Below are 18,102 nucleotides of genomic sequence, written 5' to 3' on the forward strand. Positions count from 1 at the left end.
TCTGCCATCATCTGCTGGGGTAACAGCATCAAATCACTTAAAAAAGCTTAACAAGCTAATAAAGAAGGCTGGCTATGAACCAAGACCTCCTCTAGAACCTCTGGAGATGATTTCACTAAGTAGAATTTTCAATAAAATGAAGAACAATATAGACAGCTATGATCATCCTCTACAGAAAACTGTTAAACAACCAGGTGTCTTCAGCCAGAGGCTTCTTCCGATTCACTGCGGGATAGCCACTACAGAATATATTACTGTCTACAGCTATCAACGCCTGCTAGAACACCTTTAAAAATGAAAAACAACAAAGGAAAACCCTTTAAGAGTTCCATCACTTAGATACTTATTGGGACCAGTAATGTATTTATTAAATTTTAAAATTTTTTTTTTTTACTTTTCTTGAAAATACTGATTCATCTTAGCTGGTTGAAAGCAGGACTAACTTGGGTGTTTCAGCATTTTGCTGATTCCAAACATAAATCCAAAATCGAATGGATAAAGCAGACTAATGCTAACAATAACAGTAGAACATTTGTGAACTGTGATCAAACGCTGGATTTGTAGCAGGAAGCCAACAGATTTTGTTTTCAAATGCCTGATGGAAAAATATCCTCAGATCTTATGGCTTCATACCATCCAGTGGCACTTTTATTGGTATTTAACCAATTATTGGAGATTGGCATATTTATTTAAGCCAACTTGCACACAATTGGAGAATAATTACGATAAGTTCATCCTTACAATTTCCCTGGTCTCCTGTCCATCGAATAACACTTTAGTCATGCACTAAGAAAGGAAGAAAAAAAAAATGCTGCGATGTATTTTGAGTTTGAAAACATTTCTCACGATCTACTGATGATTTTATACTGAAAGCAGCACTGACTAAACTAATAAATGATTTGGGTTTTTTTTGAAAAATCATTGTGATAACTTATTATATAATTAAATTCTATATAGTATGTCATTACAATTGAATTTCTACTTCTGGGAAACCTTTAAAGTCTAGATGCATTTATAAAGCTGGTATGACTTTAGTATATTCAGAAATCACATTTATGATTCCCTTAAAACCCTGCCTCTATATTTACAAGTTAGAACTTGAGCTAAGAATAAATACTTGTAGTTTAAAACAATGAGTTTAAATGCAAGTGGGAGATGTTCATCATAGTGGAAAAATAGACTTTGCTAGGTTTAGTGGGAAATAATGAAACCAAACCAAACACACCTCCGTGGTTATGAGCGTTTTACTGCTCCGTTTGCATAAAATATTTGTCTAATTTCTCTTTGTTTACACAGATAAATACACACATTTGATTTAGTCATATGAAATGTAATGCAATTTTTTACCTTTCATAATGTTAATCATGACCAGTAGAGAGTAAGAACTGATGATTTTCACCATTAGATATTTGTATGTATGTTTCTCTGCTATCTAATAATTTTTCCTCAAATGTCCATAAAACATTTGATTAGTTTTTTTCCCCCCTCCTGTCCTGCAGGGGGCACAGCAGAGTGTTTGAGGCATGGTTCCTGCTGGCTCAGTGTGCTCACTGGGTACAGGTGGCGGTCCAACTGCTGGTTACATCAGGCCCCGAGGACTGTGGCTCCCTCCTCTGGTTGCTGACCTTCTATCATCGACCCACCAACAGGTGGCACCACAGAGCTGCACAGCTGGTGAGGTTTTTCTCATAAAAGCTGTTCTCAAGGCCTTTCAAAGGTTTTCAAACCCCTTATGACTTCACAACATCAGGCTGATAGACCAACAAAAACTAGCTCCTAAGTGGAAAGAAAATGACGGGTGGTTTCCAGACGTGCACAATTAATGTTTGAAGTGACATTTGTGTTAATTCAACCTCTCCTAAAAAGATCTCAATGGAAACTGAAGTCTTCTAATGAAGTAGATCTTATGGTGTGTAGATTATCTCACCTTAAATCCAACCATTCTGTGAAGACCTCGGAGGTTTTCTTAGAGAAAATGATTGATCAGTTGAAAAGTATGGTTAGGTTTAATTACATATCAACCTTTGGATATGTAGAGCTACTTGGCTCATCTGAAAATGGAAAGGACTTTCCTATCAGGAGAGAGCTGAACAGAGAAGCAGCTCAGAGATCAACAATGTTTATTTATCATGTCTGCTGATAAGGCCCAGTGCAAAAATTCTACAGACTCCAAAAAAAAAGATGAACTAAACACTTTCAGGATGAAGGCTCGACCATCCAACCAGGCAATTAACAAACTGCCAGTCATCGTTAAATCAGAAAAAGTTTTTGTATACATGCAAACATTATTTTTGCCTTTGCACATCACCTTAAACACACTATCCCCACATTGGGACATGGTGGAGGCAGCGTCATGCTGTGGGGATGCTTTTTCTCAGCAGCAGCAGAAAAGCAGCCCACAATTTTGGTGAAGATAGAGCTTTCCTGGAAGAGGACCTGTTTTAGGCTACATGGGAGACCATAGATAATGTTCTGGACTACCATTAAAAGTTGAAGTCCACCCCTAAATCTGACTGAGAAGCTGCAGCAGTGCTTGGGGGAAAAAATAGTATGTTTGCAAACATATTCATATAGATTGCATTGATTTAAGTGTTAATATGTGGGTTAAAGTTAAAGGAATAAAAGGTTTTGCTAAATGCCGCATTCGTTTATTCCATTGTTCATTCCTATGGTCACTGACCGGATAGCAGAGCTTGGAAATGCATCAGTTTTCCTTTCACCGAGGAGCTAGGAGGTACTCTGACCTACAGTTGTTTTATTTTTCACCGCTGGAGCTAAATTGTGATGAACAACAGAGTTATAAGGTGCTGACATTTGTTTTGTGAGCTGAGAGGACACGGTGTGGATAAAATCTCATCATGTCTGTGCAGCATCATTACTCAACAAGGCAACTGTGTGGAAGGTCTGTTATTCTGCTCCAGACAGGTGTGGTGTTGCTGAAAGCCAATACAAAGAAGGGAGACACATTAAAGAATTAATAATAGATGACAACGCCATCCTCCCTTCCCTTTCCCATGTGAGAGGTAATGGTGAAGTGAGGAAGGTACAGAGGAGTGAGGGGAGATGGGCGAAGAGGGGAATGTAGTATTGATTTCTCAGAGAATGTCTGGCCAGCTGGCCTGATGTCTGTCTCTGCGACTCCTGATTGTCCGCCTCCTCTCACAAACCTCAGAGACCCACTGCCGTCTCTCCCACCCAATGACGTGCTGATCTCACATTAATCTGTGCCGTATCTCCTCTCATGAGTGTGTGGATCTGTTAGTGCAGGAAGGTTACAGTCAGTCCTATTTCCTTTCATCCCCAGGTGCAGGCCAAAGCAGCGTGGGACCAGCTCTACAGTATTTTCTCTGTCGGAGCTCATCCTCTTCCTGCAGACCGTCTGCAGCCTTTACTCAGTCTGCTTTCATCCAGACCTCAGCAGCTATCATTGATAACTCTTCACCTTTTGGTTAGCTTTGCCGTTTTTGGTCAACTACCCCTAAGCACATCAACAGAGATCACATTGAAGGTGAGGGGATTTTTTTCTTTACTCATAACCTTTTTCTAACACGGAGAAACTTTTACATTTCCATATATTGCCATTAAAACTGTTGTATTTTATTGGGATTTAATGTGACAGACCTACCATAGTAAACTAGCCCCACCTGCCAGCAGCAAAAAATAATTTTTGACTGCAAGTGCAAGAACTGGCGGACCAATCACAATGCAGAGATGTGTTTTGAATTTTTGGATGCAAAGCGGACAGGGGATTTAGGGTGGGACGACAAAGCTGCGCAACGCTGGAGAAAGCAAAACAAGGAAGATGGCAACAACTATTGAACAGTTCTCGTTTGACTGAGCTCTGGAATCAGTTTTGGAAGAATTAGACTTGAGTTTTTTTGTTGAAATGTGAGCAGGAAGAGGCTCTACGCTCATTCATTTTAAAGGACGTATTCGCCGTTTTACCGACAGGCTGTTTGTTTACACTCCCCCCACCAGCTTTCTGACACGCTTACTACATCACAGTCAGTTGTGCTCATTGGTCAGAGTGTTGGCCAATAGGTACAGATAGGGTTTGAAAAACAACGGGTTGTTCTCATCAACAATCTTCCGATGTCTCATTCATCGGGGCTAGACTAAATTACACATTTAATCTCACATTTCGTCTGGTTTATCAGGCTATGACGGACCAACGCAAAGTAGTTCCTGATTGTTTAAGAAATAAAAATGCAGAGTTTTCAGAATTAGTTTTTGACTCAGAGCAGACAAACTCCCACTAAACTGAAAAGTTGGGTGAGGAAGACCTCAATCAGAGAAGCTGTAACAGGAGGAGCTACTAAAAAGCTGTTGTTCAGTCAAGACAGCAATAGAAGGGAGATGGAGAACCTCTAAATGTAGCGCGGTGGTCTGATGAGCACCACTATATGTTTTAGCATACTTGTAAAATGATGTGTTGTAGTGAGCTAACACAGCACATCGCCATGACCACACCAGCTACACCACGACCTGATGGGAGCTGAAAAAGAGCGAATCAGGAGGAAATGACCCTGAACGTAAACCAATGGCATGTTTTACAAATACATCAACCTTTGTAGTTTTGAAACTGCAAAATGGAAAGAAAAAAAATGTTTTATATATATATATTTCTGCAAAGCATTACATGTCTTTTCCATTCAATTATTCCCCACATTCCTTGATCATTCAGTGATGCTTTGCATGATGGACTCAGTGATTTTTCCAATCAAATGTGAACAAGTCCAACAGATGAGGCCAACTTTTCCTAGCCAAAAAAACTTAGAGCAATAAGAAACATAATTATAATGATCAAGCTTGGTGGAAGGGAACAAAATACATGACGCTTTGGATAAAAAATATGGCAGTTGAAAACATGATTTAAACTTTTTTTTTCTTGTTATATTTGATTGCTAACCTTTTATCTGGTACTTCTAAAACTTTGCCACATCCTCTTTTCTTTTTGTACCAAACTTAACAGCAGGTCGTCTTTATGTCGAATCTGGAAAATAGTCACATTCACTAGAAAATGACCAGAAACCTCTTTTGTGATTATTTTAATTTTTCACCTTTTCCTTCTTCCCGTTCCCCTTGGTCAGTTTAAACAAAAAAAAACATTCAGAATCAAAATGGCTTTATCTCCCTAAGCTTAGAAAAATAAATAATGTTTTGTCTGCAAGAAAAAAAAAAAACTACAAACTGAACACTGTAATAGAAAAAAAAAAAATATTTGGTTAAATATAACATTTGGTTTTTACAAGCAGAATAAAAGATAGCTTGATTAGAAATGATTATCTCAGAAGAAAGATAAATGTAGTTATTTTTTTTGTTCTTTAACTCAGTTTTCTAATATAAGAGCTGCTGTTTTTAATTTATTTCATCTTCTCATGTAATAATAGAAAGGAATGAATGATGATGATAAAACGTAGAAAGTACCACATGTCTCATTTGAACCAGAATCTGGTTTAGGGCTCAGTTCTTTGTCTGCTTAAGCAGTTAGACATGATGAAAGAAAAAGGAAACATCTGAGTTAAATATCCTCTTGGTTATTTAAAAGCTGCTCTAAACCCTAAATTTAGTTATTTTGTGCTTCCAAGGAGGCGGACAGTTTTACATCATCTGGTTTCTGAAAATATTTCCTCAGGCTTTTTTTAAATTCATTTTCCATCCAGTCCTCGTTTGTAACTAGCTGAAGATTTAGTTTTTATTAATTTTCAAACCACTTTAAAGTAAGCTATGAATCATTTAAGCATAAATACATGGAAGGAAGGAACTGGCAGAGGGAAAAGATGCTTTCTGAGGTCAATGTGGATTTGTGGAATTAATGGAATCAGCCTTCTGACAGTGGATATTTTATTTTTTCCCACCAGGTGTTGGATCAGTCTGGTCTGCGGGAAGAGGCGGCACATTTTCTCAGCTCGCTGCGTCTCCAGCTAAATGACCAAGGCTGCTCTGCAAATGACAGCGTTAGCCTCAGGGTCGAGGATCTTCACAGCAAAATAAAACAAATGTGAGCCACATGCAGTCTGAGTGACACAAAGCTAACGTGCTGTCATAGGATGGCGGGAGGCTGCTCAAGACAAAACAGCGAGGACAGATTACAGGACATGTGGAGGTTGTAAACACATCAGACAGCTACAGAGCCCAGAAGGACTGTAGAGCAATGATAAATCCCTGTTAGCAGCATCTGTGTGTATGTGTGAAGATTCCGCCCCCTCACTGGACTTATTCAGCAGAAATCCATCCTGCTTCAAAGGCCGACTGAAAGAAACGGGTCTGAAAGATGGAAAGTAATGGCTGCTATTTAGTTTTTTTGTTGCAGGGGGGAGAAAAAAAACTCACATTTATTAATAAATGCCTGTGTTGCTTATGGTACAATGCACTTGTGGCTAAAATTTCAGATTTTTGCATAAAAAACAAACAAAAGGAACTTTTGTTGAATTTTTTCTTTAATTAGAAAACTAAAAGGTAAAGGCAGAGTTCAAGGTTTGTGAAACATACCTTCCTTTTAGAGAATTTCTAGTCTAAACTCCAGAGAAGCAGGTCACCATTTTAGACTAAACAGATGTGAACTCATCCCTAAACACACTGACGGGATCAGCTCAGGCTCACACTGTTTAAAATGCTTCAGTCTTTATCTGTGCAATGCCCTATTTTTACCCCATTAACAGTAAATAAAAAAAGAGTTGATAGATTTTTGTTTTGCCCAACAAAAGCCAGCTATGAACAGCTTGTGGTGTCCTGTTGTAGTCCAAACGCTGCAGCTCTCCAGCTGGAAGTGGAGCACAGAGGCAGCCTTCTGGTGTTTCTGCAGAGTCCCAGAGGAAAGGTAGGGTAATATTCTCCAGGAAAAGCTCTCATCTCCGCTCACATTCTGCAACCAAAAAAAAAATAGAAAGGACACACATTGGTACATTCCATAAGATTTAGTCAAAGTTTAAAATTTTGAATCTGAAGTTAAGCAAATCGGTAAATAATTCATGAGAAACAATCGGGGGCTCAGTGCATCAAACTTGTTTAGTTGATAAGCCTTTATCTACCTGCTGTTATTGTTGCTAAAACATATTAACTTTTTGTGATCACTGATTAAGCTGATTAAGCTTGCGGTTCTTTTTAGTTTTAGTGTGCAATTTAATTCAGTTTTTTTCTATAGCGCCAATTCACAACACGTCATCTCAAGGCATAATTCAACCAGATCATACAATTAGATTGGTTCAAAGTTTTATATCTAAGGAAAACCAGTATTCAATCCTTGACTTAAAGGCAATCCCTCACACCAAGCATGCTTGTAGCGATAGTGGAGAGGAAAACTCCCTTTTAACAGGAAGAAACCTCCAGCAGAACCAGGCTCAGTGTTCCTTCATTGAACAGAGCTAATGTTTCCTCTAGCAATTTGTTCTTTGTTCTGGTCTGTGGAGAGTTCTACCTGACTTATGGTGTTGCATCTAAACGTTCCTGTTTTCTGTTTAAACCCAATGGAAAACCATTCCTGTCTTTACTGCTATACTTTTTCTTTGATATCTTTTTTTCTTTCTGTTGTAAATTAGCTTAGTACCTCCAAAATGAAGCCATTCACCAAGCTTTTATTGTTTACAATCTACTATCTATTTGTTTATAGAAGGTAACCCTGGCTCTGTGTTTCTGTTTTTCTTTTCTCTGTTCTCTTCCTGTGTGATATACAGTAGTAGCCATTCAAAATCTCCCTACTTTCATTGATGGGTCCTTGGCTGGTCCCGTACAATTCCTTTTTAAACATCAATCTTTGTACTAAAACATTATTTCTGTCATGATTTGTGGACATTAATATCTAAAGAGAAGCATCATCTCCTGCTCAGACCCTGTAATTTAGTGACAGGGTGGAGTCAGAGTAAAAAAATATATGCAAGAGGGGGTCACTCCAGTGGCTGGAAGTTGCAGCTGCCATTTGGCTGGCGTTTGACTAGGAGAGGCCATTTTGAATGGCTGCTACTGTAATGAATTCCCAACAAAATCCCAACATCACTCATTGCATAGAACTATTCTGAACACCCAGGTACAAAAGACTGTTGGAAAGACGTTTCGGATTATCAAAAATTTCTTGCAGAAAAGGCCAACGTGGAGGTCACTTTCATTTGGTCAAATCAGATCTATCTGGAATACAGAGCAAAATGCTCCGATCAACATTTGCTAAGCTGGCAGTGGTTAATGAATAATGTAAAGGTTATAGATCAGTGTGTTAATCTTATAAACCGATATTACTGTAAAAAAACAAAAAACAAAACTTAAGCTCAATACTTTCATATAAAAGCATAAATGGTTCAATTAAATAAAAATAGGAGCTGTTTGATTGAGATGTGGTTGTTGGGAGCGGTTTCAGGTTTGGTTGTCTGTGGACTGGACTCCTGTTCCTGCTGAACTGAGCCAGTGGTTCTATAGAACTGATTATCAGCTCAGTAGGCACAGGAATCCCAGCCCAAATGTCCTTTTTTCACCCAAAGCCCGCTGTGCACAGAATCACATGCACAGACTAATGCAATCCTACAGGAAACAACTGTGCATACAAGAAGCTCTGCTGAATGATCAGGTTGGTCCAAGATTACTGCTGCAAAGGTGACAAAATAGACTTCTTGACTCCATCCTTATGAAGTTATGAAAAATAATCATATTTTTGACGACAATAGAGGGGCGGTGAGAAATCTGATTTAATTAAAGAAGATTCCTAAACAGAGTTAATCCACCATTATTGCTTTGAAAGAGACGGCATGAACAGAGACCATGTGAGCTGCTAATGTTTTACAGCCACTCGACTCCAGCATTGCCGCACAATGTTTAAAAGCTTGCAGCTTCGTGGGATATCCCTATCTGCCTATAAGTTTTATAAATGGCCGAAACCAGTTTACAGCTCATCTTTCCGGATGTGTAACTCTGTTGCCTGACAGATTGTCCTCTAGGATTGTACTGTAGCCGTTGGTACAAAGAAACCTCTTGGCCTTTTTTTTTTTTTTGGTGCTGTTCTCCAACAAAACTTTAAGGCTTTACTATAACACCTGTTTTGTTAACTTTCACTAATATGGTGACTTCTAAGTTCAAGCGGTTTAATTCAGGGCTATCAGAATAAAGGGGGGGGACAAAATGCATATCTTATTTTTCGGCTACTTTCTGGCATCCATCTCATACAGCACCATAAAACAGGGTTGTGATTGTAATGTGACAAGATTTGAAACTACTAATGGGGGCATGAACAGTTGTGAAATCCAGAAGGTTTCACATCTCATCACCTCCTCTGATGCCCACATACCTCCTCAGTCCAGACTGCAGAATTTTCCAATGTGCTCTTTGAAATGCAATCCAATACATTTGGGCTTTTTGCAATCCACTCGACATAAAAGAGACAATCAGTTTAAACACACATGAGGAGAAGATGTGGGCTTTTTGTGGGGCAAATCAGTTTATTTTCGGAAGCTTTATGCAGCGTTGCTTGATCCTTTGATGTACAGAGAACCATTTCCCTTCCCATTAGAGAGTAATAAATCACCCTTTAGATACAGGCCCTGATGGCAATTCCTCTTTTTTTTTCCTCCTCCTTTTTACGGGCCTTTGATGGTCATTACTCTTTTAACAGGCCCTAAATATAGGTCTAAAAATGGCAAGCTCCACATGGCCCTCATTTCTAATTTACACATCTGTCCTCGTTTAGTCGTCATTTTGTCGCCGCAGATGTAGAGTGCTAGAATACCTCCTTGTTCCATATATATTCTAGCAGATGATGTAAAAGGAAGAAGAAAAAAAAAAAACAACCGCGATGAGTTTGATATTCATTTCACTCCATCTGTCACTGCTAAGTTCAAGGAGCAGAACTTATAGAACAGCAATTAGCCTGTTGAACACTGGACTGCACACTAGCTTTACAGCTAAAGCTTTTAGTTAGTGTTTTACGCTCTTTAGCCTCATCCCAGCTGCTGTATTGACAGCTTGGCTATTAAGCGCATTTACCTAAAGATGTATTTCTTTTTTTTTCTTTTTTTCTAAATTATTTAAAACATACTGTACAGCCTTTTTTATATCAATACAGAGGTGTTGATCAAGTTGTTTGCAGTAGGATCAAGTCATGCTCAGCACCCTCATGTTTTTTTTTTCTACTTTATCTTCTCTTGGCTAATTTAGGAGCCTTCTCTCAATATGATCCTCTGAACGAAGCGTGTGGCATGACCAAACTGAACATTTCTGTCCTGCCATCTGAGACTAAACAAAACACACTTCCGTAATGCAGTTTCAATCTACTGTATAAAAACACTTAATAGATCCAGTAAAGTTAGACTGACATCTAACCCACTGAATAACCTTTAAATTGTTATCGAAGGATCCACATTAGACGCCTTGGCCTTGTTTTCCCTTTCAGAGTGGAAATGTGTGAGAACGTGCTTTTCTCACTCTCTGTATCGTTGCTCCCTCAGGCTGAGATTAGATCTGAAATCAATACATATCAGCCGGCAATGCCTGGGCAGCACTTCTCACTACCAAAGTACTTTTAAGTCTACACACCTTCAGGTGCTTTAAGCATCAACACAATGATTATCTTTTTTAAGTGATTTTTATTTTATCTAAGTTCATCTTTTTTTAATGTTAACAGATCTGCTTCCAAGTTTGATTGCAAAGTCAGAGGAATGGTTCTTTTTGCTGAGGGGAGCACGATCAGGTTAAGGCTTAGATCATTTTGTGAAGAACCCGTGATGTCATTGTCATTAAAAAAATTTACTGCAACAAGCCAAGAAATGGTATTACAAAGATTTTCCCTCTGTAAAATAAGACGATTCTAGTTCAAGCCTTAAGTTTCTCAATAAAACTGAGTTAAGAGCTTCAGAGGTACTTAAAGGTACATTTTAAACTTTTATGCTCAGATTTAGTCTTTCCCCTGTTGGTACTTAAACCATTCATTATAACAGCTTGCCGAGAGTTTAAAGATTTGAATTTAGCTGAAAAAAGTTTTTCACATTATATTTTATAGTTCCCCAACATACAGCGTTCTGGTTCAGAAATATACACCGACATAAATGAATGTATTTTTAGGTGTGAAATAATTTCAATCAATAAGAGTGAAAGGATTATTTATTTAATTTTATTCAACACATACTGAAAATTGGCAGGGTGTACTACTTTAAAATTAACCTGAATTTATTTGAGAGAAAAAGGAAAAACATATTTTGAAAAATGTGAGCTATCAGAGAAACTGAATTAGTTGATTCAGGTGGGTGTCACCGCAATCAACTATAGTTCTAACCAGAACAGTGTATTAATAAAAACCTGCTGTAAGTAAGGCTGCGCCATATATTGCGAATATATCATCGTCATCATCATTGGTGCAATATCACAGAGGACGGTTTGAAATGCTGTAATTTATGGCTGATGTTAGTGTTATAAGTTGAATTTTTCATGCTTCTATATATTTAGCCAGTTGGACAGTCTCACAGCAGCAGATGGTCACACAAAACACATGGCCCAAAAATATTAATAGAATAAGTTTTTAAGGTGAGGGAAGCACAGAGGAGGAAGAGAGGGGAAAATTAATGTAAAAACCTGAAACTACTTAGGATGTGTGTTTTGTTTTGGAAGTAATTATTTTCTTTTTATTCCTTTCTGTTTTTCTTTGTGCCAAGACAAAAGAAAAAAAAAATCTAATTTAAAAGACTCTACTTTGAATATTAACCTGCTGTCCTATTTCTTTTAAGCGTTGCCACACCGCAAGGTGGGGCAGGTGAGTAAGCACTAGAGAACAGACTGCAAAGTATACAAAGGAGGGGGGGGGGGAGGATTTTGTGAAAACCCATAAATCATATCACTCCAAAATATGTAATGGATCAAACTACAACCTAGCTGATGCCAAGTCAAACACAAACCCGAAGAAACAGCTTTATTTGAATTGTGATCTAACTGAAGAAATGCAGAATAATTTGGTTATATAAAGTTCAGGTGTTGCTAGGAGAACACGTCTAAATAACATTTGAAATTGTTTCTGCTGTAGAGCAGAAATAATGCCATGCAGTGCCTTACAACAACCACAGACAGTGTCATTTTTTAGGTGGGGAAATAGAATGAAAGGGAAATGATGCATTTTTTTCATTTCTTATAAATAAATCTGCAAAGTGTAATGTAACATTAAGAACATAAGTAAACAAAGAACAAAAGAGAAAGGAAGGAATATTGCTGTCAAAGAGTTTAAAACAGGTTTCGGTCATGAAAGGCTATAGAAGCAGCTCATTAAGTGTGTTTCAAACCATCATCTGGAAATGCAAACCATCAGCCAGAACAGACAGGCTGATCAGAAGAGATGGAGAAATAGATGCAGCTAAATACCAGGTGATTCTGAAAGAAAACATGAAGGTAGAAATAGATTCAGAGAACTTCACCTTCAGGCAGCATAAAGTTTATATGGAAGCATGTTCTGCACATTCCAAAATCCAGTAAATAATCCAAATAGTATTGGATCATTGGGAACCTCTGCTTCATGTCACTTTTCCACCTCGTCTGATAGAAAGCTGTGAAGGCAGAGTTGTCCAGAATGAGGACAGTAATGATAAGTCGGACTCTGGTCACTGCCCTGGGTTTGATTAAATCTGTCAGCATCTGAGTCCGGGTCTCACTAGGCCTCATTAGTACACAGCAAGTTTACCACCAGGGTCCTTAGCTCTCCCCTTAGCCAGGACTACAGGGTGCGATGGAGGGATATTTATCAAAAATCATCCTAGATATATGGATTAAAATGAAGGAGGAGGTCCAGATGTCAGAGCAACAAGGAGGAGAGATGTGTGAGGAGAGATTTTACATTGAAGAGCTTGAAATCGATTTTCTGGATGAGAGACTGGAAGGTGAAAAACGATCCCAAAAAGTTCACAAAAGCAGCAGAAGATAAAGACGGCATTGGATTTAGATACAGAAGTAGTCTACATAGTCTTATTTCCTTCCACTGTCTCCCTGTCTGGGTCATGCTCTCCACAGGTGCAGAACTTAGCCACTGTGAACAAAGAGGAAATCAATCACTGTTCACCAATCAGCTAAGCTCTGTATCTGGCTGGAGAGAGGATACAAAAAACCGGCCGAGGAGATTGACGTGGGGCCAAACCATCGCGCTGATGAGTCCCCTTCATCGTCATCATTTCAAATCACCATCTCCTCAAACATAATCATACAACCCTTAAGTAATCAGTTCCCTCTATAGTTCTTGTTTCTTCAGTGTGTGAGAGATTAAAGATGTTTGTGTATTGAAGGAGATCCGGTTGCCAGAGCAGCTGGCGGGGTCAGGACTGTGTGGTAATCCCTGGCAATGTGATTTTATCATAAGCCACAAATCAGCACGCCAGGAACCCTCACAGCCCAGACATGAAAGAACAAGATCTCCTCTCTGTCTCTTATTTTCCTCTCATGCTCTACCTACTGAATCCAGCTCCAGTTCACTGCTAACACCCTGAAAGCAAAAACTTTCTCTTCTCTGGCCTCCTGTTCCCCTCCCCTCACGTCTGCCAGCAGAACTCAGCCGTGAAAGACCACAACTGCAGATCATTCGCTGCCTCGCTCTCACCCGCTATTTTCTTGGTTGCCCCTCTTCTCGTCTCCTATTCGCCACGCTCGGCTGACCCGGCGATATGCCCCTCATTAAGAGGATCAAGAGGGATTCCAAAGGCATGTACCGGAGGGAGGAAAATTACAAGAGGGCGAGCCAGGAAGGAGGTGGAAAAAAAAAAAAAGACGTGGAAAGACCACCCTACTAACCTACTGCAAGTTGTGCTTTTCAGGTTTAGAAACACAGAGGGGGAGGGAGCACGCCTTGATAGACATGTTGTTTTCAGTTCAAACCCACACAGTCTGTCTCAGCAGAATCAACATAATCCACTGTGATTTGGTCTGCATATCTGAATGTGTGTGTTCAGAAGAGGGGACTTTTCAAGTGAAAGCTCCTAAACAGTATATATGTAAAAATTCAAGTATGGACCAGACCTAACTTTCCAGTTGATTTGCCTTCACAGACTTTGAAAATATATATATTCACTCATCATGAATTAATGGCTGATATTTTAAAGAGGGGAAAAAAAACAGTTGGAGGAAAAGAGGGACAGAAAACAGAGAAAGTTAGGAAAAAGAGTAAGACTAGAAAATTGGTTGTAAAGAAAGGACATGAAAGGAGTGTAGAAGGACGGGAGGTTCTATAAAATACAGCTTAAAACAGGAACAAAGAAAAGACAAGATGACAAGGAAGAAAAAAAGGAAAGAAAGGAGACAAAGAAGGACAGGATACAAGGAAGGAAGGAAGAAAAAAGTGAGAAGGGACCAAAAGTGGAACACAAGATCGAAAGAAGATAAGGATGTCTAAAAGAGAAGGACATATAGAAGGGACTGAAGAAGGTATAAAGGTACAGAGGACCCCCCCCCAAAAAAATGAAGGACATGAGGACCAGAAAAGGATGGATAAAACTTAAGGGGGGTACAAGAAAGGAAGCTGGTAAAAAAAAAAAAAAAGAATGAAAGAACAGTGATGGAGGAAAGGAAGGAAGGACAGGAGGCACTATATGAAGAAAGAATGGAGAACTGACAGCCAGCAAGGTAGGAAGGAAACAACATGGGGCAGGGGATAAAGTCTGACAATCTTAACATTTCTGAATACTTTTATTTATTCTCCTATATTCTATTCAGACCTGGGCAATACTGAATCAAGTTTCACACTGTGGGAAACTTGTCAAGTAAGAAAATAAAGACTATTTCGACTCGGACTAGGCAGTGGAACATAAATCCACCTCCCTACCAAGAGGAATGAAAAGGCAGCAAGGAGGTCTGTTCATCCATCATTTTAATTGGAGTGATATCTCAGATGACCGGTGGGATCCACTGATGTTTACGGGGATTTGTTTGGGTCAGTCCAATGGGAAGCTATGGTAAAACGTAGGGTATTAAACTCTAAATGCTTCTGCTGTCTGCTTCTCTGAGGTGACGGGATGAGGAGGATGCAGGAACGTGCGGGAATGTTTGTGGCAGTGTATCAATGTCAGCAAGATTTATCAGGACTGAGCAACATGCCAAACCCTTGTAAGAAAAAACCTTTCACATCCAGAGCAGATGCAAAAAAAAAACAGTTTGTGTTTGAAGATTTAAAGCCTGTCTTATGGCAGTTTGATGAAATGGATTTAAGGCTGGGAGGCTGAAGTTAGACATGTTTTTAGCTGCACGTTCTGACAAAGTCTGAGTTAACCAAGGTCACAGATGACTTCTTCAGGCTTATTAACCAAAGGAAGGTGAAATAATGACATAGCTACATTTGATTTAAGGCTGCGGCAAATGATAGGCTACAACTTCAGCAGTAAATAAGTTTAGTCAAAAATCATTGACTCTTCCTGCTAATAATAACTTTACTTTGATTGTTTTATGATCAGGAAATAAAGGTCAAAATTAAGGAATGATTCATAGTAAGAATGCATCAGTGAGAAGTTCCTTTAGATGACAGTTTGATGAGGCTGGAATCCTAATATGTCCTGGCTTCATATTTACACATGTATAGGCACAACCAGGGAAACGTTAGTAAAATGACTTGAAATTAATTCAGAAACAGCTGCATCAGTCAGGATTGTGTGCAAAAATAACAATTCTCACTTATTTTCAAGGCAGGTTAATATGCTTATTTAGTTTTACAGCAAATGAGCTGATTACTTAACTATGAGGCGTTCATCAGAGAGAACTCTTTTTGCACTGCTTTTCAAAAAGAGCTCTAATTAGCATTGATCTGAAGATGAACAGTGCAAATTAAATCTAAATAAGTCTTTTTTTTTTAAATAACTGCATTTCTTTTTGAATTGACGGGTTACACGAGACAGTTTGCCAATAGAACAACACGCTTTATATTTGAAATAAGAAAAAAACAATTGCATTGTCTTATTTCAAGTACATAACATTTAAATATATTATTTTAAATGTAAAAACATATTCCATTGACAAATCATCCTATTTATCTACTCAAATGAAGGGTAAATGCTCTTAATTTAAGATTTATTTATTATTTTTTTTATTATTTCTTGATGGTTTTTGCAGTGAAGATCTAAACAACTTGGGTCCAGAATGTGGGGGGTCTGCAAAAAGATTAGCCGCCCTTATCCTGAGCCTAGAACTGTACAAGCTAACTGCAGCCATGAACCCTTCCTGTTTTGTGGACAATTTATTAAGTGGCTGGAAAAGAAATGTATGTTTTAACAAAATCACTGGAGGGACATCTACTGCTGTGATTCTGTTGATACTATGACAACCACCTTTTGTCAATAGGGCAAAAACTAATTCCCTTCTTCCAATATTACTCAGGCTTTTAGTGTTAAGATAAGCATCTCTCCTTCTGTAATCTCTTTAGAAAATCGATCTTTAATTCCAGTCCTTTAGAGTTACTATGCTGCAACCTTTTTAGTACATGCCTGATCCAACACGCCTGTATCAACCCTCCCTCCTCTGCAGGTCATCATTGTTTCATTTATGCCTGATAACGATAAATTTGCCTTCAAGCTGATTTCAAAAACACATGAGAATCAATCTGCTGCCACTCCAGCTTAAATCACACCACTTTGACCCAAAATGGATCGGTATTATGATTTAAGGTGAAACGAAAACGCGAGCTGCCGTACCCACGGCTGAACCAAGACAAAGATGGCGGCACGGGAGGATGTACATGTAGCTGCTGCTACCACATCGTTTAGAGGAAAAGGAAGAGCACAAAGGTTAAGTTGTAGATTTTCATGGCGTCTCCTGATATTTCATTTGATACAATAATTAGCTAAAACTAAACATTGGTACCAAGGTATTAGGGTTGGCTTTGCCCAATTAGCTCCTAAGATTCCACTAAATGTCCTTTTCCAGGTTCGATGGGAGCATTCCTAGATTACTAATGTAGGATAAAACCCGAGTGCTTCACATTATCAATCTGGCTCATCAGGTTATGGATATTTATTTTGCAAGTTATTGTGGATCAGGGATACATCTTAAAGTTTCTCCAGGAATGGAGTTGAAGATGTAACCAGATTATTCACTGTCCTGTCCTCTCTTATGCCGTGTTCTTAAGCTCCACCCACAGTTATTTATTTATTTTGTTTTTCTATAGGATTTAGGGCAGGTGGGTTAAGATGCTGATCAATTAGGAATCTATTGAACGATTTCTGAGTTGAACTTGATATAACCTCTGTATCTTTTCCTGTGAAAATACTTTGTCATGTTAAATTTTACAGCTTACCGGCAGGGGCAGCTAGATTCTTTAGATTTATTTATTCTGGTATTTCAAAGGCGCACCTATGAATTTAGTATGGTCTATTTTGTAATGAGGCATCAATAAACAGACTCAAATTAATTAAATGTTAGATTTAAAGAAATAAAATCTGAAATAACCTTTTTAAAGTTGTTATACGTTTTTTTCTAGAAGTGAATATAAATGAAGCTATGATTTCTCTTAATAGAAAAACACCACAAAAAAAAAACGTCCTCCAATGTCTAGAGACTTAAGCTGTACAATAAATTGGATTACAATTAAATTACCAGCATGAAGGTTCACAATCTAAGAATCACAAACACCTTGAATGATGCAATTTTTAATGTGCTATAATATATCAGCTGCCAAGCATTGCTAGTATGTTTGACCACTTGGATGGAGCTTTATGTCCTTAATGTTTATGCTTGAAATGGAATTTAGAGAGCACAGAGTTCAGGGTGAGTGCTAGGACGCCGTGGTAATGAAAGCCACAGAAAGCAATCACTGATCTTAATCAATATTGTTACGGTAATAGTCCCCACTAACACTGCAAGGTTGTGTTTTCCTTCTATGATGCAAACATTCACTACATGATGATATTATTAACCCGTCAGCCTACACTATACTATAATCTGATATTGACAGTAAAAATGAATGTGGCTGTTTATGGCTTTAATCTAAGTAAACACATATACTATGACTAAATATATTGTAAATTTACTACAATGCCAATATCAATATTGCAAAAAAATGGTTAAACTGCTAATAGCAATTTAGTTGTCATGGTTCTCTATAACAATATATTATATTTGGTGATGTTTTTTTTTTTCTTTAATAGAACAGAAAAGGATTTAAATAAGATTTTCATGTTT

The 18,102-nt window shown here is 38.3% G+C and overlaps 2 protein-coding genes across 9 annotated transcripts in view; one reads left to right on the forward strand and one right to left on the reverse strand.

Moving 5' to 3' along the window:
• fancc (Fanconi anemia complementation group C) overlaps positions 1 to 6,385 on the forward strand; it is a 51,037-nt gene extending 44,652 nt beyond the window's left edge. For all 4 annotated transcript variants that reach the window (XM_015395832.1, XM_015395848.1, XM_015395856.1 and 1 more), the window contains 3 exons: positions 1,500 to 1,674; positions 3,305 to 3,508; positions 5,862 to 6,385. In XM_015395832.1, coding sequence (XP_015251318.1) covers positions 1,500 to 1,674; positions 3,305 to 3,508; positions 5,862 to 6,005 — 523 coding nt within the window. In that variant the 3' untranslated portion in view covers positions 6,006 to 6,385. The remainder of the gene's footprint in view (positions 1 to 1,499; positions 1,675 to 3,304; positions 3,509 to 5,861) is intronic.
• Positions 6,386 to 6,439: 54 nt separating this feature from the next.
• Positions 6,440 to 18,102, reverse strand: part of LOC107098244 (chromosome unknown open reading frame, human C9orf3) — a 121,664-nt gene continuing 110,001 nt past the window's right edge. For all 5 annotated transcript variants that reach the window (XM_015395801.1, XM_015395811.1, XM_015395819.1 and 2 more), the window contains one exon: positions 6,440 to 6,865. The gene's annotated coding sequence lies outside the window, so the exon portion shown is untranslated. The remainder of the gene's footprint in view (positions 6,866 to 18,102) is intronic.

Source organism: Cyprinodon variegatus, unplaced genomic scaffold (assembly GCF_000732505.1).
Source record: "Cyprinodon variegatus isolate N-32 unplaced genomic scaffold, C_variegatus-1.0 Scaffold26, whole genome shotgun sequence".
Lineage (NCBI taxonomy): Eukaryota > Metazoa > Chordata > Actinopteri > Cyprinodontiformes > Cyprinodontidae > Cyprinodon > Cyprinodon variegatus.